The sequence below is a fragment of the Macaca fascicularis genome, chromosome 19, assembly GCF_037993035.2.
Source record: "Macaca fascicularis isolate 582-1 chromosome 19, T2T-MFA8v1.1".
Taxonomy (NCBI): Eukaryota; Metazoa; Chordata; class Mammalia; order Primates; family Cercopithecidae; genus Macaca; species Macaca fascicularis.
In genome coordinates this window covers 18,329,382-18,349,700 of record NC_088393.1, presented here as the reverse complement: position 1 = coordinate 18,349,700, position 20,319 = coordinate 18,329,382, and the positions used below count along the sequence as shown (strand labels likewise).

The following is a 20,319-nucleotide window of genomic DNA, read 5'->3' as shown; positions in this document are numbered from 1 at the left end:
CGATGGATGGCCTTATCAGAGGCTGCCAGGACCTGGGGCTCCTTGGCTGGGCACAGCATTGTCTCCCCAGGAGCCAGGCCTCCCTGTCCCACCCAGGGCTCAGCATCTGCCAAGTAAGTGCCTGCTGCTCCCAGCACCCAAGCCCACGTCCTCCAGGGACCTTTCTGATTCTACTTGTGTCTGGAACCCTCCCCTGAAGGGTCTCTCTGACCCCTGGATGTCACCAAATACCCCCTCCTCCTGCCGTCCCCATGGCTCCTCCATGGAGTCCCTTTCACCAAGTCCAGGTTCTTTTTTTTTTTTTTCCTCACTGCAATCTCCACCTCCCGGGTTCAAGCGATTCTCCTGCCTCAGCCTCCCGAGTAGCTGGGATTACAGGTGTGCACCACCACCACACCCAGCTAATTTTTATATTTTTAGTAGAGACAGGGTTTCACTATGTTGCCCAGGCTGGTCTTGAACTGACTTTAGGTGATCCACCCGCCTTATCCTCCCAAAGTGCTGGTATTACAGGTGTGAGCCACCTCGCCCAGCCAGTCCGGTTCTTTACTTTGGCCTAGGGGATTTCCAGTTCGAATCTGGCACCATCCCTCCTCGCTGTGTGGTCCCAAGCGGGTAGATTTACCTCTCTGGGCCGCAGTTTCCCCTCATTCCACCGTGATCAAGCTCTGATGAGGAATCAGTGTGGTAATTGACATCATCACATTCTCTGTAGGCAGCAGGTACTCAATACAAATCTCACAAAAACCCAAAAGACCTTCCTCACCCAGGTCACCTCCCCCATTGGCTCTGCTGAGGCCGGGCACACAGTGGGTGTCCATCAGCGCGGTTGGTTGAAGGGGAGAGATGCTTCTGGCCAGGGCTGGGCCACGCCCTCTGAGGGATCGCATTATCAGCGCCAGGTGGGGCTGGCACAGGTGTCCCCCTAGAGAGTTGTCCTTCACTGAGCTTCAGCCCAGAAGGAGAGGGGGCTTCTACGCTAAGGTTCTAGGCTAGGCCGGTGATGGGAACAGGTTTTTTGATTCCCATATTTATCTTGGTACCCGGGGCTGGGGTTCTACCTCCTGGGACATCACCAGTGCCTCCCAGCCACGCACACAGGCAGCCACTAGGCGGGTCCTGCTTTATTCAGAACCAGCACGGACCCCTCCCGGGGCTGCTCCATGCCCGCCGGGGGCCTGGGGAGAGTCGGGGGACTAGGTGACCAGAGGAAGCTCCGGGCTCCCCTGCCCTCACCCATGGTCCAGCCCTGCCCTCTGCCCGGGCAGTCTGGGCGGGGCAGGCCTCAGTCCACTCAGCCTGACTCGGCGTCGGCTTCTTGAACTCCAAGAGGTGCCACTGTACAAGGCTTCCCGGAGGTGGCGGCCACACGATGGCCAAGATTTAGGGGTCTGGTGGCGGGCAGGGCCGTCACCCGCAGTCCGAGGGGGCCACGGGCGTCCACCGGCAGGGGGAGCTCCGGGCTGCCTGGTCTTGGGGGCCGGGGCCGGGCCTGGGAGGCAGGGGCGGTGGGGGCGGGCGTATGGCTTGGGCGATGAGGCCGGGCAGGGCCTGCAGAGAGGCACCCAGCGCATCCAGGCGGCTTTCCAGCGTGGCCAGACGGGCCTCCAGCTCCTCGTGCTGAGCGTGCAACTCCGATACAAGGTCATACATGACGCTCTGGGTCTGCCGGAGACAGAGAGGGGCAGGAGAGAGGTGCCGCTGAGTGAGAGAGAGGAGGACGATACCACGACAACAATGACACAGGACAGCTCACATGCTCCAGGTGGGTGGCGGCTGCTAATGGGGCCCATGTGGGGGGTGGCTGGGAGGACACCCCCAGCCCCAGAGGTCCCTTGCTGGGCCCAGGGAAGGATTAGAGAATGGATGAGGGGAGAGACTGGTCTCCTTTTTTTTTTTTTCTTTGAGACAGAGTCTCCCTCTGTCACCCACGCTGGAGTGCAGTGGCCCAATCTTGGCTCACTACAGCCTCCTCTTCCCGGGAGGCGCCCAGCCTAAAAGATAGGTCTTAAATGCCAAGCTCAGCTGGGCGTGATGGCTCACGCCTGTAGTCCCAGCTACTTGGGAGAATGGCATGAACCCGGTGGGGCGGAGCTTGCAGTGAGCTGAGATCGCGCCACTGCACTCCAGCCTGGGGCACAGAGCAAGACTCTGTCTAAAAAAAAAAAAAAAGAAAAGAAAAGAAAAGAAAGCCAAGCTCAGGGCTGGCAGGCCTGGGAAAGGCCTAATGAGGTCTTGGGGTGGGGAGCACATGGCCAGAGCTGCCCTGGGGGGATCTGGTAGCCACAGGGCACACACAGCCAGAGGCGGTGCTCAAGTGGTACCCACAGACCTGGGGGATGTTTTGGACTGATGTTTCTCCAGGCTGGGGAACAGCAGGAGCTTGGGGACATGGCCGCCTAGGAGGAAGAGGAGGGGGAGCCCCATTGGGTCGTGAACTGCCACCCCTCCCATTAGGCTGGGGAGGGGACAGGGGTCTGATGAGTAAGGTGACTGCCCTGAGAATCTGACACAATCACAGACTGGGAACACAACAGCCACAATTACTGTTACAGCAGCCAGTGGGGCGTCCCCACCACCTCCACTGCCCGGTTCTGGTGCTGTCCCACTGTGGGCAGGGGGGGCCGGCCAGACAGGGATAACCCTGGGTGCAGATGCTACTCTGGCCACCAGGTGGCACTAGAACATCACTCCACGGCTCTGAGCGCAGCTGGGTGAGGACACCAGTTTGCCACCTGGCGGCGGCGGCCTCCATGGGAGGATGGAGGTAGTGGTGGAAGGAAGACAGGACAGAGAGGTGCCCACCCCAGCTCCTCTTGTCCTCTCACCCCCAGCCTCTTCCTCCCAGCTTCCCCCACTGTGCCCCCTACCCTTTTCCCTCCATCACTGGAAGGCAGACCCCGCTCCGAGTGCAAACATCTCGTGGGGGACGCCCCTCCTAGCACCACTGACCTCACCTTGGCCTCTCTCAGGCACCACAGTCCCTAGGGCCAGAAGGTGACACCTGGTGGCCAGAGCAGCGTCCAGCCTTCAGGTGGTTCTTTTTAGCCTTTTCTGAGGTTTAAAATTTTTATTTTTATTTTTTATTTTTTATTATTTTTTTTTTGAGACAGAGTCTCGCTCTGTCGCCCAGGCTGCAGTGCAGTGGCGCGATCTCGGCTCACTGCAAGCTCCGCCTCCCGGGCTTACGCCATTCTCCTGCCTCAGCCTCCCGAGTAGCTGGGACCACAGGCGCCTGCCATCTCGCCTGGCTAGTTTTTTTGTATTTTTTAGTAGAGACAGGGTTTCACCGTGTTCGCCAGGATGGTCTCGATCTCCTGACCTCGTGATCCGCCCATCTCGGCCTCCCAAAGTGCTGGGATTACAGGCTTGAGCCACCGCGCCCGGCCTATTTTTATTTTTGAGATGGAGTCTCGTTCTTGTCGTCTAGGCTGGAGTGCAGAGGCATGATCTTGACTCACTGCAACCTCCGCCTCCTGGGTTCAAGCGATTCTCCTGCCTCAGCTTCCTGAGTAGCTGAGATTACAGGCGCCCGCTACCATGCCTGGCTAATTTTTGTATTTTTAGTGGAGACAGAGTTTCACCATGTTGGCCAGGCTGGCCTCGAACTCCTGACCTCAGGTGATCCGCCCGCCTCAGCCTCCCAAAGTGCTGGGATTATAGGGATGAGCCACCGCACCCAGCCATAAAATTTTAATTTTTAGATACAGAGTCTTGCTGTATCTCCCAGGCTGGAGTGCGGTGGTGCAATCACAGCTCACTGCAGCCTTGAACCCCGGGCTCAAGCAATTCTCCTGCCTCAGCCTCCTGCTACTTTTTGTATTTATTTATTTTTTTTTTGTAGAGATGGAGTTTTGCCATGTTGCCCAGGCTGGTCTTGAATTCCTGAGCTCAAGTGATCCTCCCTCTTCAACCTCCCAAAGTGCTGGGATTATAGGCATGAGCCACTGCACCTGGCCTGATTTTCTTAGTATTTTCCTTTCTGTACCATACGTTATTGTAAGAATACAGTATATAATATATATTCAAAATACATGTGAATCAACTGTTTATCAATAAGGCTTTCGGTCAATGGTAGGCTATCAGTAGTTCAATTTGGGATGAGAGAGCGTCAAAGGTTATATGAGGCTGGGCACAGTAGCTTATGCCTGTAATCCCAGCACTTTGGAAGGCCAAGGCAGGTGGATTGCTTGAGGTCAGGAGTTCGAGACCAGCCTGGCCAACATGGTGAAACCCCATCTCTACTGAAAATACAAAACTTAGGCTGGGCGCGGTGGCTCACACCTGTAATCCCAGCACTTTGGGAGGCTGAGGTGGGTGGATCATGAGGTCAGGAGATCGAGACCATCCTGGCTAACACAGTGAAACCCTGTCTCTACTAAAAATACAAAAAATTAGCCGGGCATGGTGGCAGGTGCCTGTAATCCCAGCTATTCGGGAGACTGAGGCAGGAGAATGACTTGAACCCGGGAGGCAGAGCTTGCAGTGAGCGAAGATTGCATCACTGCACTCCAGCCTGGGCGACAGAGTGAGACTCTGTCTCAAAAAAAGAAAAAAAAAATTAGCTAGGTGTGGTGGCATGCACCTGTAATCCTAGCTATTCAGGAGGCTGAGGCAGGAGAATACCTTGAACCCAGGAGGTAGAGGCTGCAGTGAGCTGAGATCGCCCCTCTGCACTCCAGCCTGGGCAATAGAGTGAGACTCTGTCTCAAAAAGAAAAAAAGAAGTTATATGGGAATATTTGACTTTTAAGGGGTCAGCACCCCATAACCCCGATGTTGTTCGAGAGTTAACTGTGTATCTTCAGGGGTCTAGAATATGTTTTTCTCTCTGTAAGATTATTTTCTGGGCGCGGTGGCTCACGCCTGTAATCCCATCACTTTGGGAGGCCAAGGCGGAAGGATCACTTGAGCTCGGGAGTTTGAGACCAGCCTGGGCAACATGGTGAAACCCCATCTCTACAAAAAATACAAAAATTAGCAGGACCTGGTGGTGTGCACCTGTAGTCCCAGCTACTTGGGAAGATGAGGTGGGAAGATTGCTTGAGCCTGAGGAAGTTGAGGCTGTGGTGAACCGTGATTTCACCACTGCACTCCAGCCTGTACCACAGAGCAAGACTCGGTCTCAAAAAAAAAAAAAAAAAAAATTTCCCTTCCAAATTAAATTTATTGTAGGTTAATATTAAGCTAGATTGCATTCTCTTCCTAGTGATGGGGGAAGTGAGTCCAAAATGCACTGGGGACAAGAAATAAAATAGAAATGGGACTTAACATTTTCTAAAGATAACATGAAATTGGCCTCAGGCTGACTGGTAGATCAGGGGATGTAGCCACTAAGCAAAAGCTATTTTCCGAAACTATGTCATTGGTCAGGAGGGAATTCAAATCAGTGTTGCAAAGATCTCAAGCACTTGATTAATTGCAACTGGTCCAATAACACATCTTCCAGTGGAAGAATTCAAAAAGCAGGAAATGGACTGGGCATGGTGGCCCACGCCTGCAATCCCAACACTTTGGGAGGCCGAGGTGGGCGGATCACTTAAGGTCAGGAGTTCGAGACCAGTCTGGCCAACATGGTGAAACCCCGTCTCTACTAAAAGTACAAAAATTAGCCGGGCATGCTGGTGCATGCCTGTCGTCCCAGCTACTCTGGAGGCTGAGGCACGAGAATTGCTTGAACCCAGGAGGCGGAAGTTGCAGTGAGCCAAGATCATACCACTGCACTCCAGCCTGGGCGACAGAGCAAGACTCTGTCTCAAAAAATAAATAAAGCTAAAAAAAAAAAGTGGGAAATGATTTGATATTAGAATCAACACACAGATCCATGTATAACACAAACTGATTTCTTTCTTGCTTTTTTTTTTTTTTTTTTTGAGACAGGGTCTCGCTCTGTTGCCCAACCTAGAGTGCAGCAGAGTGATCACAGCTCACAGCAGCCTTGACCTCCTGGGCTTAAGTGATTCTCCCACCTCAGCCTCCTTAATAGCTGGGACTACAGGCACTCACCACCATGCCTGGTTTATTTTTTTATTCTTTTTGTACAGACGGGGTCTCTCTATGTTGCCCAGGCTGGTCTCAACCTCTTGGGCTCAAGTGATCTGCCTGCTTCAGCCTCCCAAAGTACAGGGATTACAGGCAGGATCCATGGCACCTGGCCCCAATTTCTCTTGCAATCAATTTAAATTTCCTGACAGACGTTTAATTGCTATACAAATAAGCTTTCTCCCAAGGCTATCATTTGAATTTATACCCACAGCAAAGGAATTTTTTTCTTTTCAATTTCAGAGCTTGAATTGAGGTAGTATGCCTAAATCTAGAAATACCTCTTCTTCCACTTAGCCCCCTAACTATACACTCTTTTTAAATTTATTATTTTAAAAATTATTGGCCGGGCGCGGTGGCTCAATCCCAGCACTTTGGGAGGCCAAGACGGGCGGATCACGAGGTCAGAAGATCGAGACCATCCTGGCGAACATGGTGAAACCCCGTCTCTACTAAAAATACAAAAAAAAAAAAAAAAAATTAGCCAGGCGAGGTGGCAGGCGCCTGTAGTCCCAGCTACTCAGGAGGCTGAGGCAGGAGAATGGCGTGAACCCAGGAGGCGGAGCTTGCAGTGAGCCAAGATCGCGCCACCGCACCCCAGCCTGGGCGTCTGAGCAAGACTCCGTCTCAAAAAAAAAAAAAATTATTATTTTTTTGAGACAGGGGGTCACTCTGTCACCCAGGCTGGAGTGCAGCGGTGCCATCTTGGCTCACTGCAGCCTCAACCTCCCAAGTTCAAGCGATTCTCCCGCCTCAGCCCCCAAGTAGCTGGGATTAAAGGCGCCCGCCACCACGCCTGGCTAATTTTTGTATTTTTTTGTAGAGACGGGGTTTCACCGTGTTGCCCAGGCTGGTCTCAAACTCCTGAGCTCAAGAGATCTGCCTGCCACTGCACTCAGCCCACTGTGGGTCCTTGTGCCCTCCTCCGGCAGGAGCTGAGCCCCATCCCGTCTGCTCCAGGGTCCCACCTGCCCTGTCCGGCCCACCCTGCCCCAACCCACTCACCTTGGCCAGGTCGGTAAGCGTGTTAGCCTGGTCGTTCAGCTTCCCTTGCTCGATCTTCACACTCCGGAGCCTGTGGGGACACGGGGTTGAGGAGAGGGGGTTAGGCAGGTTCCCATGGAGGCTGCAGTAGGGGCAGAGACTTTCATGCATCCACCTGGGGTCACCTATGGGACATGCATCAGAGGATAAGGTGGGAGCTGGGCGGCCGATTCCCTGTGGTCTATTCCCTCCCAGCACACAGCGGGTGCGGCAGGGCCAGGAGTCAGCCTGGCCACCGCCCACACCACCCATTGGCTGGTCCTGTCTCCAGCCCAACTCGGGACCCCAGGACGTTGGATCCCAGACCAAGGTGAAGCCTGCACCGATCCATGGGGCAGATGTGAACCTTGCCTGCCTCTGAGGCTGGGGTTGGCATGCCCCGGGTGTGCCCCTGTCTGTGACCACCATGCACCCCCGATTTTCCAGCCCCACCAAGCCCCTGGGAGAAGACTTACTTCTGAGCCCTGGCAGGACCGGGCAGAGCAGGAGAAAAATCACAAGGCAATTTTAACCTCAGCACAGTTGTGCGGCATGTACCCAACCCTGCCCAACTCCCGGGGGTGCCACCCCAGGGCCCCGCACAGGGTTCCCAGATGGCCGAGGGGCTGCCCTTGCTCTGGGGAAGTGCCCAGCCTCTGAGGGTTCTGTGCCAGCCCCTCAGGGACACACCTGTCCTCTGTCCTGTCCCGGAGGTGGTGTTTCATTCAGAAAACTATGCCCACGCCATCTGCCGGGGGGAAACTGAGGCTCAGAGGGGTAAAGCCACTGCCCATCCGCACCCTGGCAGGATTTGAACCCACACTTGCTACTTGGTGTTGGTGTTGGCACTGGTGACCCTGGTCTCTGGACAGCTGGCCACAGGGGGAGTTGGTTAGTGTACGCCCTTGCTCCTTTTGGTCACCCCTTTGTTTTTTTTTGAGACACAGTCTCACTCTGTTGCCCAGGCGAGAGTGCAGTGGTGCGATCTCAGCGCGATCCCAGCACGATCTCAGCTCACTGCAACCTCCGCTTCCCCGGTTCAAGCGATTCTCCTTGCTCAGCCTCCTGAGTAGCTGGGATTACAGGTGCTCACCAGCACACCCGGTTAATTTTTGCATTTTTAGTAGAGATGGGGTTTCACCATGTTGGTCAGGCTGGTCTCGCACTCCTGACCTCAGGTGATCCGCCCGTCTCAGCCTCCCAAAGGATTACAGGTGTGAGCCACTGTGCCTGCTGTCCATCCCTTCTGTACCTAAGCCAGTCTAGGGGACTGCAACCTCAGCTTCCCGGGTTCATGTGATTCTCCTGCCTCAGCCTCCCGAGTGGCTGGGACTACAGGCATGTGCCACCAGGCCTGGCTAATTTTTTTGTGTTTTTAGTAGAGATGGGGTTTCACCATGTTGGTCAGGTAGGTCTTGAACTCCTGACCTCAAATGATCCGCCCATCTCGGCCCCCCAAAGTGCTGGGATTACAGGCGTGAGCCATCGTGCCTGGCCTTTTGTACTTTTTTCTTTTTTTTTTTTTTTTTTTTTTTTTTTTTTTGAGACGGAGTCTCGCTCTGTCGCCCAGGCTGGAGTACAGTGGCCGGATCTCAGCTCACTGCAAGCTCCGCCTCCCGGGTTCACGCCATTCTCCTGCCTCAGCCTCCGGAATAGCTGGGACTACAGGCGCCCGCCACCTCGCCCGGCTAGTTTTTTGTATTTTTTAGTAGAGACGGGGTTTCACCGTGTTAGCCAGGATGGTCTCGATCTCCTGACCTCGTGATCCACCCGTCTCGGCCTCCCAAAGTGCTGGGATTACAGGCTTGAGCCACCGCGCCCGGCCTGTACTTTTTTCTAACGTGGCTGTTAGCAAATTTAAAATTATATATGTTGTTCACATGATATTCTAGTGGACAGCATCGTCGTCAGCATATTATGGCCTGTGGGTCAAATCTAGCCGGCCACCTGTCTTGGAAAATAAGGTTTCTTTGGAACATGGCCACACCAGGTTATCCTCACTGCTTCCCTGCCTCAATAGCAGAGAGTTGAAGAGTGGAACAGAAACTGGCTCATAAAACCTGGAAGATTTACCATCTGGTCCTTTACAGAAAAAAATTGCTGACTGGCTGCATATTGGACTCACCTGAGGAAATTTTATTTATTTACTTATTGTAATATATTTTATTTTTTAGTTTTTGAGACTCTGTCGCCCAGGCTGGAGTGCAGTGGTGCGATCTCAGCTCACTGCAACCTCCGTCTCCCGGGTTCAAGCGATTCTCCTGCCTCAGCCTCCCGAGTAGCTGGGACTACAGGTGTGTGCCACCATGCCGGGCTAATTTTTATATTTTTAGTAGAGACAAGCTTTCGCCATGTTGGCCAGGCTGGTCTCGAACTCCTGACATCAGGTGATCCACCTACCTTGGCCTCCCAAAGTGCTGGGATTACAGGCGTGAACACTGCGCCCAGCCGTATATATATTTTTAAGGCAAGGTCTTGTTCTGTGGCCCAGGCTGGAGTGCAATGGCGCAATCACAGCTCACTGCAACCTTGACCTTCTGGGCTCAAGTTACCCTCCCACTTCAGCCTCCTGGGTAGCTGGGACCACAGACACGTGCCACCACACTGGGCTAATTTTTTTATTTTTGTAGAGACGGGGTCTCACTTTGTTGCCCAGGCTGGTTGCAAACTCCTGGCCTCAAGCGATCCTCCTGGCTCAGCCTCCCAAAGTGCTGGGATTAGAAGGTGTAAGTCACCACGCCCAGGTTTATTTTTTAATTTTTACATAGAGTGGGGTCTCACTATGTCGCTCAGGCTGGTTTCCAAAGCTTGGCCTTAATCAGTCTTCCCTCTTTGGCCTCCCAAAGTGCAGGGATTATAAGCGTGAGCCACCATGCCCAACCAAGCAGCCATTTGAGGAATTTAAATGTAATTCCAGGCTGCAACCCAGACTCTACTAAGTAATTGATGTTGGATGTGGCTCTTGGGATTTTTAAAAAGCCCCCTGGTGACTTCAATGAGCAGCCAAGGATTTAGAGTTACTTTATTAAATAATTCTCGGGGCAAAGAAGCAACACAGGAAATCAAGCAATTTCTTAATTTCTTTCTTCCTTTCTTTTCTTTTCTTTTTTTTTTTTTTTTTGAGACAAGGTCTCACTCTGTAACCCTGCTGAGTGCAGTGGCACAATCATGGCTCACTTCAGCCTTGACCCTGCAGACTCAAGTGATCCTCCGACCTCAGCCTCCTGAGTAGCTGGGACCACAGAGGCACACAACCACACCTAGCTAAGTTATTAGTTTTTGTAGAGATGGGGTCTCCCTGTATTGCCAAGGATGGTGCTGAACTAACTCCTGGACTCAAGTGATCTTCCAGCTTCCCGAAGTGCTGGAATTACAGGCATGAGTCACCACACCTGGCCCAATTCATTTCTAGTTACCCCACATGATCCCATGGATCAGACCACGGATTTAATTATGAGCTTCCTGGCAGACAAAGCAAAAAGAGGAAATCTCTTCAAAGTCTAAAGGGTTAGAATCATCCTGGTTATTCCAGAGAATAAAATATACATCCTGCCACTTACTGAGTAGTGTCCATGACTTAGCAGAACCCATAATCTGCCTCCCTCTGAAGATCCTCCCATCCACCCAGCTCAGAAGATACAGGCCCCAACCAACTGACCACCCATCTCTGGCAGGGAGCTGTGAAGAGGCCACACTGAGCTGCGAGGGCTGCCTCCGCGCCATGTGGACACAGAAACGTGAGCTGGAAAGGTGCTGGACTTACTGATGGATGGCTTGGAGGAACTTACGCTGGTGTTTCCGAACCCGGGCTTGGTCTGGCTTCTTCACCAGCCTGGTGTGTTTGTAGATGAGCCACGTCTCCCTGAGAACGTTAGCAGCGGCGTTTTTTACCTGGGGCCAGAAAAAGAACAATTTCATGCCTCAGGGTTGGCATGAAATTCCAAAAGGCGGCCGGGCGCGGTGGCTCAAGCCTGTAATCCCAGCACTTTGGGAGGCCGAGATGGGCGGATCACAAGGTCAGGAGATCGAGACCATCCTGGCTAACATGGTGAAACCCCGTCTCTACTAAAAATACAAAAAAACTAGCCAGGCGAGGTGGCGGGCGCCTGTAGTCCCAGCTACTCGGGAGGCTGAGGCAGGAGAATGGCGTAAACCCGGGAGGCGGAGCTTGCAGTGAGCTGAGATCCGGCCACTGCACTCCAGCCTGGGCGACAGAACGAGACTTCGTCTCAAAAAAATAAAAAAAATAAAAATAAAAAAATAAAATAAAATGGGAGAAATAAAAACACATGCCGATTCACTGAATTAACATCTGCATCATGGCTGGGTGCGCTCACGCCTATAATCCAAGCATTTTAGGAGACAGAGGCAGGTGGATCACTTGAGGTCAAGAGTTCGAAACCAGCCTGGCCAACATGATGAAACCCCCATCTCTAGTAAAAATACAAAAATTAGCTGGGCATGATGGCAGGCGCCTGTAATCCCAGCTACTAGGGAGAGTGAGACAGGAGAATCACTTGAACCCGGGGGGTGCAGTGAGGCAAGATCGCACCACGGCATTCTAGCCTGGGCCACAGAGCGAGACTCAAAAAACAACAACAACAAAAATACCATAAAAAACATTTGCATGTTTGCAGAGAAAGGGCCTGGCCCATCATGAGTGATGTGTGTTAGGTATACACACATTGCGCAGACGTTGCTGTGCAAGCATGGCCCTGCCTTATAGCCCAGGGACCCTGAGAGGCATTTTCAGAAGTTTCTAGAAGTTTCCTGGCTGGTCTCGATCTCCTGACCTTGTGATCCACCCGTCTCGGCCTCCCAAAGTGCTGGGATTACAGGCTTGAGCCACCGCGCCCAGCCATCTCCCATTTTATATATGAGGAATCTGAGGTACAGAGCAGTCAACCTGCTAGGGTCAGGCAGCTCTCAAATTGCATATTGCAGTCTGGCCCAAGCCTCTCGCTGAATGCCCATGGGTGGATAGGACTGGGCACAAGGGTAGATGCCATGATGTCGCTCTGTGCACTATTCACAGATGGGTGTGTGGTGGCAGAGTCAAGCACAGTCATTTTTTTTTTTTTGAGATGGGGTCTTGCTCTGTCGCCCAGGCTGGAGTGCAGTGGCGCGATCTCCACTCACTGCAAGCTCCGCCTCCCGGGTTCACACCATTCTCCTGCCTCAGCCTCCCGAGTGGCTGGGACTACAGGCGCCCGCCACCGCGCCCGGCTAGTTTTTGTATTTTTAGTAGTAGAGACAGGGTTTCACCGTGTTAGCCAGGATGGTCTCGATCTCCTGACCTCGTGATCCGCCCATCTCGGTCTCCCAAAGTGCTGGGATTACAGGCGTGAGCCACCGCACCCGGCCTTTTTTTTTTTTTTTTTTTTTTTTTTAAGACAGAGCCTTGCTCTGTCACCCAGGCTGGAGTGCAGTGGTGCCATCTTGGCTTACTGCAGCCTCTGCTTCCCAGGCTCAAGCGATTCTCCTGCCTCAGACTCCCAAGAGGCTGGGACTACAGGCACCTGCCACCATGCCAGGCTAGTTTTTGTATTTTTAGTAGAGATGGGTTAGCGCCATGTTGGCCAGGCTGGCCTCGAACTCCTGACCTTAGGTGATCCACCCGCCTCGGCCTCCCAAAGCCAGCACATGGGGCTGCATGGTAACCCATGGGCACATGCGCGTGCCCGGCACATACAGAAGGAAAGCAGGGAAGTTCTACGCTCACTGACAAGGCCAGGAGGCGGCCTCCATGGGAACCGTGGTCCTTACCCGCTTGGTGAGCTGAGTGTCCATCATGAAGTTGTGCACGTGCTTCTCAGCCTTAGTGAGCTCCAGCTTCCGGGCCACCACAGCCACCACGAGCGCGGTACAGCCAGCTCCCTGTGTGTGGGGCAGAGTGGGGGCACATCAGCGTCCCGTCTTGAGGTCACTCCCTCCTCCATGAAGCCTGCCCAGATTGCAGCCTCCCCATTCCCTGAGTCAGCAGTGTGAGTAGATTCCATCTGCGGAGCTCACTGACTCCAGGTCTACTTGTTTCCCAGCATGTCCCACACATTAGCTCATTCGACCCCCAGCAACTCCAGGAGGTAGGACGATTCTTCTTTTTTTTTTTTTTTTTTTTGAGACAGAGTCGTACTCTGTCGCCCAGGCTGGAGTGCAGTGGCCGGATCTCAGCTCACTGCAAGCTCCGCCTTCCGGGTTCACGCCATTCTCCTGCCTCAGCCTCCCAAGTAGCTGGGACTACAGGCGCCCGCCACCTCGCCCGGCTAGTTTTTTGTATTTTTTAGTAGAGACGGGGTTTCACCGTGTTAGCCAGGATGGTCTCGATCTCCTGACCTCGTGATCCGCCCGTCTCGGCCTCCCAAAGTGCTGGGATTACAGGCTTGAGCCACCGCGCCCGGCCTCTTTTTTTTTTTTTTTTTATGAGATGGAGTCTCGCTCTGTCACCCGGGCTGGAGTGCAGTGGCACAATCTCGGCTCACTGCAACCTCTACCTCCCAGGTTCAAGCGATTCTCCTGCCTCAGCCTCCTGAGTAGCTGGAACTAGAAGCGCGCACCACCACGTCCTGCTAATTGTGTGTGTGTATGGGGGTGTGTGTGTTTACTAGAGAGCGGTTTTCACCATGTTGGTCAGGCTGGTCTCGAACTCCAGACAGGTGATCCACCCGCCTTGGCCTCCCAAAGTGCTGGGATTACAGGTGTAAGCCACTGCGCCTGCCCCCTCCCCCCACCTTTTTTTTTTTTTTTTTTGTAGAGCTATGGGGTCTCACTATGTCGCCCACTCTGGTCTTGGACACCTGGCCTCAAATGATCCACCTGTCTCAGCCTCCCAAAGTGCTGGGATTACAGGCATGAGCCATTAGTATGCCCAGCCCCAGGCAAGTTTAGATGCCAACACCCTGAGCCTGAGCAGGGTTGGCCTAGAGCACAAGCACAGGTTCCCGGAGGAAACCCTGTCTCAGTTTCCAAGCCAGGACAAAGGTTTTGAGAGCACCTAGAAGCCTGTTCTCAGGAAAAGCCCTGTCAACTGGGATAGAGCGACCTGCTGGAAACCTCCACCTAGAATACTAGACAGCAAGGAAAAGGAATGGACAAAGGCTCTGCAACAGCACGATGTACCGCACAGACGCTGCAGGTAGGGACCCATGCTGGGCTGCCAGTAAAAAGCCAGACATGGACCAGGTGCAGTAGCTTGCACCTGTAATCCCAGCACTTTGGGAGGCTGAGGTGGGCGTATCACCTGAGGTCAAGAGTTCGAGACCAGCCTGGTCAACATAGTGAAACCCCGTCTCTACTAAAAATACAAAAATTAGCCAGGCCTGGTGGCGGGTGCCTGTCATCCCAGCTACTCGGGAGGCTGAGGCAGGAGAATCGCTTGAACCTGGGAGGGGAAGGTTGCAGTGAGCTAAGATCACGCCACTGCACTCCAGCCTGGGCGACAGAGTGAGGCTCCATCTCAAAAAAAAAAAGGGGGGCCAGCGTGCTGGCGTCACGCCTGTAATCCCAGCACTTTGGGAGGCCGAGGCAGGTGGATTATCTGAGGTTAGGAGTTCAAGACCAGACTGGCCAGCATGATGAAACCCTATCTCTACTAAAAATACAAAAATTAGCCGAGCCTGGTGGCAGGCGCCTGTAATTCCAGCTACTCAGGAAGCTGAGAGAGGAGAATGGCTTGAACTCGGGAGGTGGAGGTTGCAGTGAGCCGAGATTGCGGCATTGCACTGCAGCCTGGGCAACAGAGTGAGACTCCATCTCAATAAAAAAAAAAAAAAAAAAGTCGGACATGGGCCAGGTGCAATTGCTCAGGCCTGTAACTCCAGCACTTTGGGAGGCCCAAGCAGGAGGATCACTTGAGCCCAGGAGTTCATGACCAGCCTGGGCAACATAGTGAGACCCCATCTTTATAAAAACATAAAAATAAAATTGAATAAAGTAAAACATGGAAAAGCATTTGTTGGCATGGGCATAAAACATGTCTGGAGAGAAAGAAGGTTCTGGAAAGAGGGGATGGACAGGGACCCCGATGATTGAATCAGGGAAAAGAGAAAGCAGTGATCATGAAAGGATGTTTACAGGCACCCATGGCAGACTGGAGAATCGTTCGGGAAGACGGGGTGCTGCCTGCACCCACCGACTCACGAAAGACAAATGGGGACTCAGGGAACACCCTGAAAGTCAGCCAAGGAAGGGGGTTTGGGCTGCAGAGGACACAGCCCAGCAGGTTTCTTTTTTTTTTTTTTTGGAGATGAAGTTTTGCTGTGGTTGTCCAGGCTGGAGTGCAATGGCGTGATCTCGGCTCACTGCAACCTCTGCCTCCTGGGTTCAAGCAATTCTCCTGCCTCAGCCTCCCTAGTAGCTGGGATTACAGGCGCCCGCCACCACGCCTGGCTAATTTTGTATTTTTAGTAGAGACAGGGTCTCACCATGTTGGCCAGGCTGGTCTGGAACTCCTGACCTCGTGATCCGCCCACCTTGGCCTTCCAAAGTACCGGGATTACAGGTGTGAGCCACCGCTCCCGGCTACTTTTGTATTTTTAGTAGAGATGGGGGTTTCTCCATGTTGGTCACAGGCTGGTCTCAAACTCCCAACCTCAGGTGATCTGCCCACCTTGGCCTCCCAAAGTGCTGGGATTACAGGCACGAGCCACTGCGCCTGGCCTCCAGCAGGTATTTACAGCGTGTCCACGGCATTCATGGTTCTGGGATTCTCACATAAATAACCGACTTAGCCCTTGCAAAGCAGAGGAAGTAGCATTGGTCACAGCCAAGGAAACTAAGGCACCTTAGCATCAAGCCCCTTGCCCTGGATCCAAAGGCTGTGAATAAATCGGGCTGTAGAGAATAAAGGGGTGACAATGACTCTCTGGTCAGAGTGGACCACAGCTTCTTACTGGGCAGGCATGGTGGGAGCTGCATATCTAGGCCTGGAAGGACTGCAGGGAGATGTCCCAGGAAGCCTGTGGGTGTGGCTTCCACGTGATGTCAGAGGAAAAGAGCAGAGCAGAGGAGGGGTGGACTGACAGACGGAGGGATGCTGATCAGGCACAGCTCGTGATGGGGTGAGCACCCTGTCAGCAAGGGGTATGCAAGGGCTGGTGGAATGGATGGCTGGCTGGACCTCCCAGGATCATGCACATGGAGCCTCGCCCTTACCATGATGCCAGTGAGCAGGCACACGCCCTTCCCGCAGTAGGTGTGGGGCACCATGTCGCCGTAGCCGATGGAGAGGAAGGTGATGGAAATCAGCCACATGGCCCCCAGGAAGTTGCTGGTCACTTCCTGCTTGTCGTGGTACCTGGGGAGCCAGAGTGGGAAGAGGGAGGGCTCAGTCTACACCATCCCCTCTGCCTCCATCACACTGCCTGGGGCAGCGCCAGGGCTGCAGGGCCCTGAGTCCACCTGGCTGCGTTGGGGACATGTCCTGTGGGTATAGGACAGGTGCACCATCTCCCCTACAGCCCTTCCACATTCCCTTCACCTGCCCCCCAAGCTGCTTCCCTGGATGGGGCAGAGAGGGGCCCAGGTGAGGTTGTATGAACATACAATCCCCCTCCCAATGACAGACACACACAGACAGGGGGACGGGTGACCACAGCACCAGAAGCGGCAGGAGGTGGAGGCAAGGATTCGGGTCAGACACCAGGAAGAACTTCCCCAGCCAGCGAGGCCCCAAGGAGGTAGGAGGACTGGAGGAGGTGGGAGGCTGGAGGATCACGACCTGGGGCTTGAGCAAGAAGGGACGCCCATATATGAAGGACATAGACTGGAGGACAGCATGAGTCCCCCAACTCCAGGCCCATGTTGCACCTGGGGGTTGGGAGGAGAGGGGCATGGGCTTTGGCACTGGGGAGAGGCCTGGGGCTACATTTTGGGACCCAGGGAGACAGGCCCCAAGGGCTTAAAACTGACAGAACTTAGTCCTGGTCACAGCCGGGCTTAGGACTTCGGCCAGAGAGGCTGCAAAGAGATTCTGCCTGTAGCCATGCCAGGGTGCCAAGGGCTTGGCTCTCTGGGTCTGGGGGTGGCTCTAGGATCTGTTCCCGCTCAGCTCTGAGTCCCCGAATCCCCTTGGCCTTTTTCTGGGGGCTGGGCCCCCTCTGACCTGGCTTCCAGCTAACCCACTCCTTTGCAGGGTTTAGATCATCTGAGCCCCAAGCCAGCCTCTGGGGGATTCAAGGTCAGAGGTCAACTGGGGTAGCACCGAGGAAGTGGCCTGGACAGAGCAGGATCTTCAGGGGAGGCCTGTGCCAGACACAGTGGGTGACAGAGCCTAAGGATAGGGCTGGAGTAAGAGGCTCCAGCGGGAAGGAGATGGAGGCTCCCCAAAGATTGGCATTTGGGGGTCTTCATTCCTGTGGAGATTGAATGCCACTCCAGGCACCTCCGGTCTGGGCTTCTAGGATGCTTGCTGGGTGAAGGCCCAGGGACTGACTCCATCTTTTCTGTTTTTTTTTTTTTTTTTTTTTTTTTTTTTTGAGACAGTGTCTCTCTCTGCCGCCCAGGCTGGAGTGCAGTGGCACGATCTTGGCTCACTGCAACCTCCACCTCCTGGGTTCAAGCGATTCTCCTGCCTCAGCCTCCCGAGTAGGTGGGACTACAGGCACCTGCCGCCACGCCTGGCTAATTTTTTTTTTTTTTTTTTTTTTTGTATTTTTAGTAGAGACAGGGTTTCACCATGTTAGCCAGGATGGTTTCAATCTCCTGACCTCGTGATCCACCTGCCTCGGCCTCCCAAAGTGCTGGGACTACAGGCGTGAGCCACTGCACCCAACTGACTGACCCCCATCTTACACCAAAACATCTGAGCCCCAAGCTGCCTGACCCCCAGAGGGCAGGAGGGGCGAGGGGGGCCCTCTAGTAGGTGGGTGGGTGAGCCCCAGATCCAGACAGAGCAATAAGGTGGGGGTGCCGTGGGACCGCCCAGGAGCAGGGCTGAGGGACATGCGGGAGGCGGGGGTGGGTCAGAGCGAGGCAGGCAAGGGGGCTTCAAGCATGGTCGCCAGGCTCAGAATTTAGGATTGGCTGCCTGCCGGCCCTGCCCCGTGCCCCACCCCCCCAGAGTCCTGCAAGGACCCAGCTTGGACCTCAGGGATACCTGATGAGGGGCACCCCATACCCCCGACTCTAGTTCTGACCCCACCCACCAGGGGTATGTAGGAGCTGCATGTGGGAACATCAAAGGCCCAAGGAGACCCCTGGAAGCCTTGACAGCCGGAGAAACTGGGGCCTTCATCTCTGAGCACCAGGCCTCAGGCCCAGGCAGGGCCTGTGGGGGTATGGGGGGTGGGGGCTGGGTGAAGGGATGAGGATGGGGTGCTGAGGGCAAGCAGGGGTCCAGTCAGGGACCCCTCCAGGGCCTCCACCAGCTAGGCGCATGGCAGGGAGACCCTCTCCCAGATAAGGCACCCTCACACCCCAGGCCTGGCGGAGCCCCTCCTGCCTCTGAGACCGCCAGACTCAGGCCCCGGGGCAAGTCCCTTTGCCTGCCAGAGTCTCAGTTTCCCTCTCTGTAAACCGGATTGATGGCCTACCACCTCCTAGGGGTATTCACAACAGACTCCCTCCTGTTTGGAGGTCCCGAAGGCGCGGCCGGTTTTGCTTCACCCCAGACCCATTTATTTGTCTTTTTTTTTTTGACTGGAGTTTAGTGGCACAATCTCAGCTTACTGCAACCTCCGCATCCCAGGTTCAAGCAATTCTCCTGCCTCAGCCTCCCGAGTAGCTGGGATCACAGGCACCACCACCACGCCCAGCCCACCCCAGATCTATTTAAGTCTTGGGAGGAAACATCGGAGCTCGCAGCGGTCAGCTGCCCAAACACAACATGAGAGCCAAGCCCTTCCTTAACCCCCGCCATTCGGACACAAGGGCCCTGAGACTCGGAAAGGAAGCCCAGTGGAGCGGCCTGTCCCTGAGATGGGGGGACTGACCTCGACCCACCCTGCTGGCCCGTTCTCCCTGCCTCCCTCCCCTTGCGGCAGCTAATCTTAAATTCCTGGCGGGTCGGGGATGGCGGCAGCGGTGGCAGCGGCTGTTCTGCGCACACAGCTCAGCCAAGGGTGGGACTCACATGTTTTCCCTAAAGTCCGGTGGAGCGGGCAGAGGGGAAAATGAAAGCTGGTTAAACGTGGGAGGTGGGAGACAGAGGGGAAGGGGAGGCATCCCTGTGCCTGCTGCCTGCGCCCCTGGGGTCAGAGATCAGAAGTCAGCCTCCCAGAGATCAGAAGTCAGCCTCCCAGGGAGCCGAGGGGCTGGGAGAAGGAGGCTTGGGAGACCCCGGCGGGGAGGATGAGGGAGAGGGAGCTGGGGTCCCTCCCTGGTTGAGGGCAGCTGGGGACACAGGACCAGATCCCCAGAGAGGATGATTACTGAAGCCACAAACTGGGAGACAGGAGGCACCATGGGTGTCTTGCAATCGGGGAGACAGAAGCAATGGCCAGGGTCGGGAGGAGCCCAGGGTCAGTGAAATCATGAATGGGCACGGAGGTCCAGGGAAACGGGGGCTGGGGGCATGGGGGGGCTCCCGGGGCGGGGTCGCACCTCTCGCAGACGCGCACTGTCCAGGCTGCGATGATCCAGGAGGAGATGCTAAAGACCAGCAGCACCGTGCCGGGGCAGATGGTCATGAGCGTCTTCATGACAAAGCGCGTGTTGAAGGTGATCTTGTTGAGGGCCCCAATGCTGCGGCTCGAGGCGTCCGTGAAGATTTTGCTGTGCAGTAGCATCACCCGGCCCAGCAGGTAGAGGCGCAGGAACATGGGGATGGACAGCAGCACATCCACGTCAGCCTCGGCCACTGAGGGCGCGTACGTGAAGGCCAGCCGCGCTGTCCACGTGAAGCGGTAGTGGCCGGGCACCGGGTGAATGGCGCACACCGCCAGCTCCAGTGAGATGAGGAATACGCGCTCGCAGGTCATGGCGATGCGCCAGTCATCAGCCCCGTTGTCCACCATGAACAACTGTGGAGGGCAGGAGGGAGCCAGCCATGGGTGTCAGACACGCGCTGCGCTCCCCGCCCAACCCCAGAGAGTGAAGTCAGCCTGGCCTGAAACCCCACAGGCTCGGATTTTTCTTTCTTTTGTTTTTTTGAGATGGAGTTTTGCTCTTGTCGCCCAGGCTAGAGTGCAATGGCTCAATCTCTGCTCATTGCAAGCTCCACCTCCCGGGTTCACGCCATTCTCCTGCCTCGGCCTCCCGAGTAGCTGGGACTACAGGCCCCCACCACCACTCCCGGCTAAGTTTTTTGTATTTTTAGTAG

At 54.7% G+C, this 20,319-nt stretch overlaps 1 protein-coding gene across 9 annotated transcripts in view; it reads right to left on the bottom strand.

The window, feature by feature from the left end:
- Positions 1–685: 685 nt before the first annotated feature.
- The window catches only part of KCNN1 (potassium calcium-activated channel subfamily N member 1), a 49,580-nt gene continuing 29,946 nt past the window's right edge, over positions 686–20,319 (bottom strand). For 6 of the 9 annotated variants that reach the window (XM_065535214.2, XM_065535216.2, XM_065535213.2 and 3 more), the window contains 6 exons: positions 19,602–20,020; positions 16,215–16,356; positions 12,831–12,941; positions 10,828–10,955; positions 7,047–7,116; positions 686–1,665 (listed from right to left, as the gene is read on the bottom strand). In XM_065535214.2, coding sequence (XP_065391286.1) covers positions 1,411–1,665; positions 7,047–7,116; positions 10,828–10,955; positions 12,831–12,941; positions 16,215–16,356; positions 19,602–20,020 — 1,125 coding nt within the window. In that variant the 3' untranslated portion in view covers positions 686–1,410. The remainder of the gene's footprint in view (positions 1,666–7,046; positions 7,117–10,827; positions 10,956–12,830; positions 12,942–16,214; positions 16,357–19,601; positions 20,021–20,319) is intronic. The other 3 variants (XR_012428551.1, XR_012428550.1, XR_010583244.2) reach the window with 1 other exon arrangement.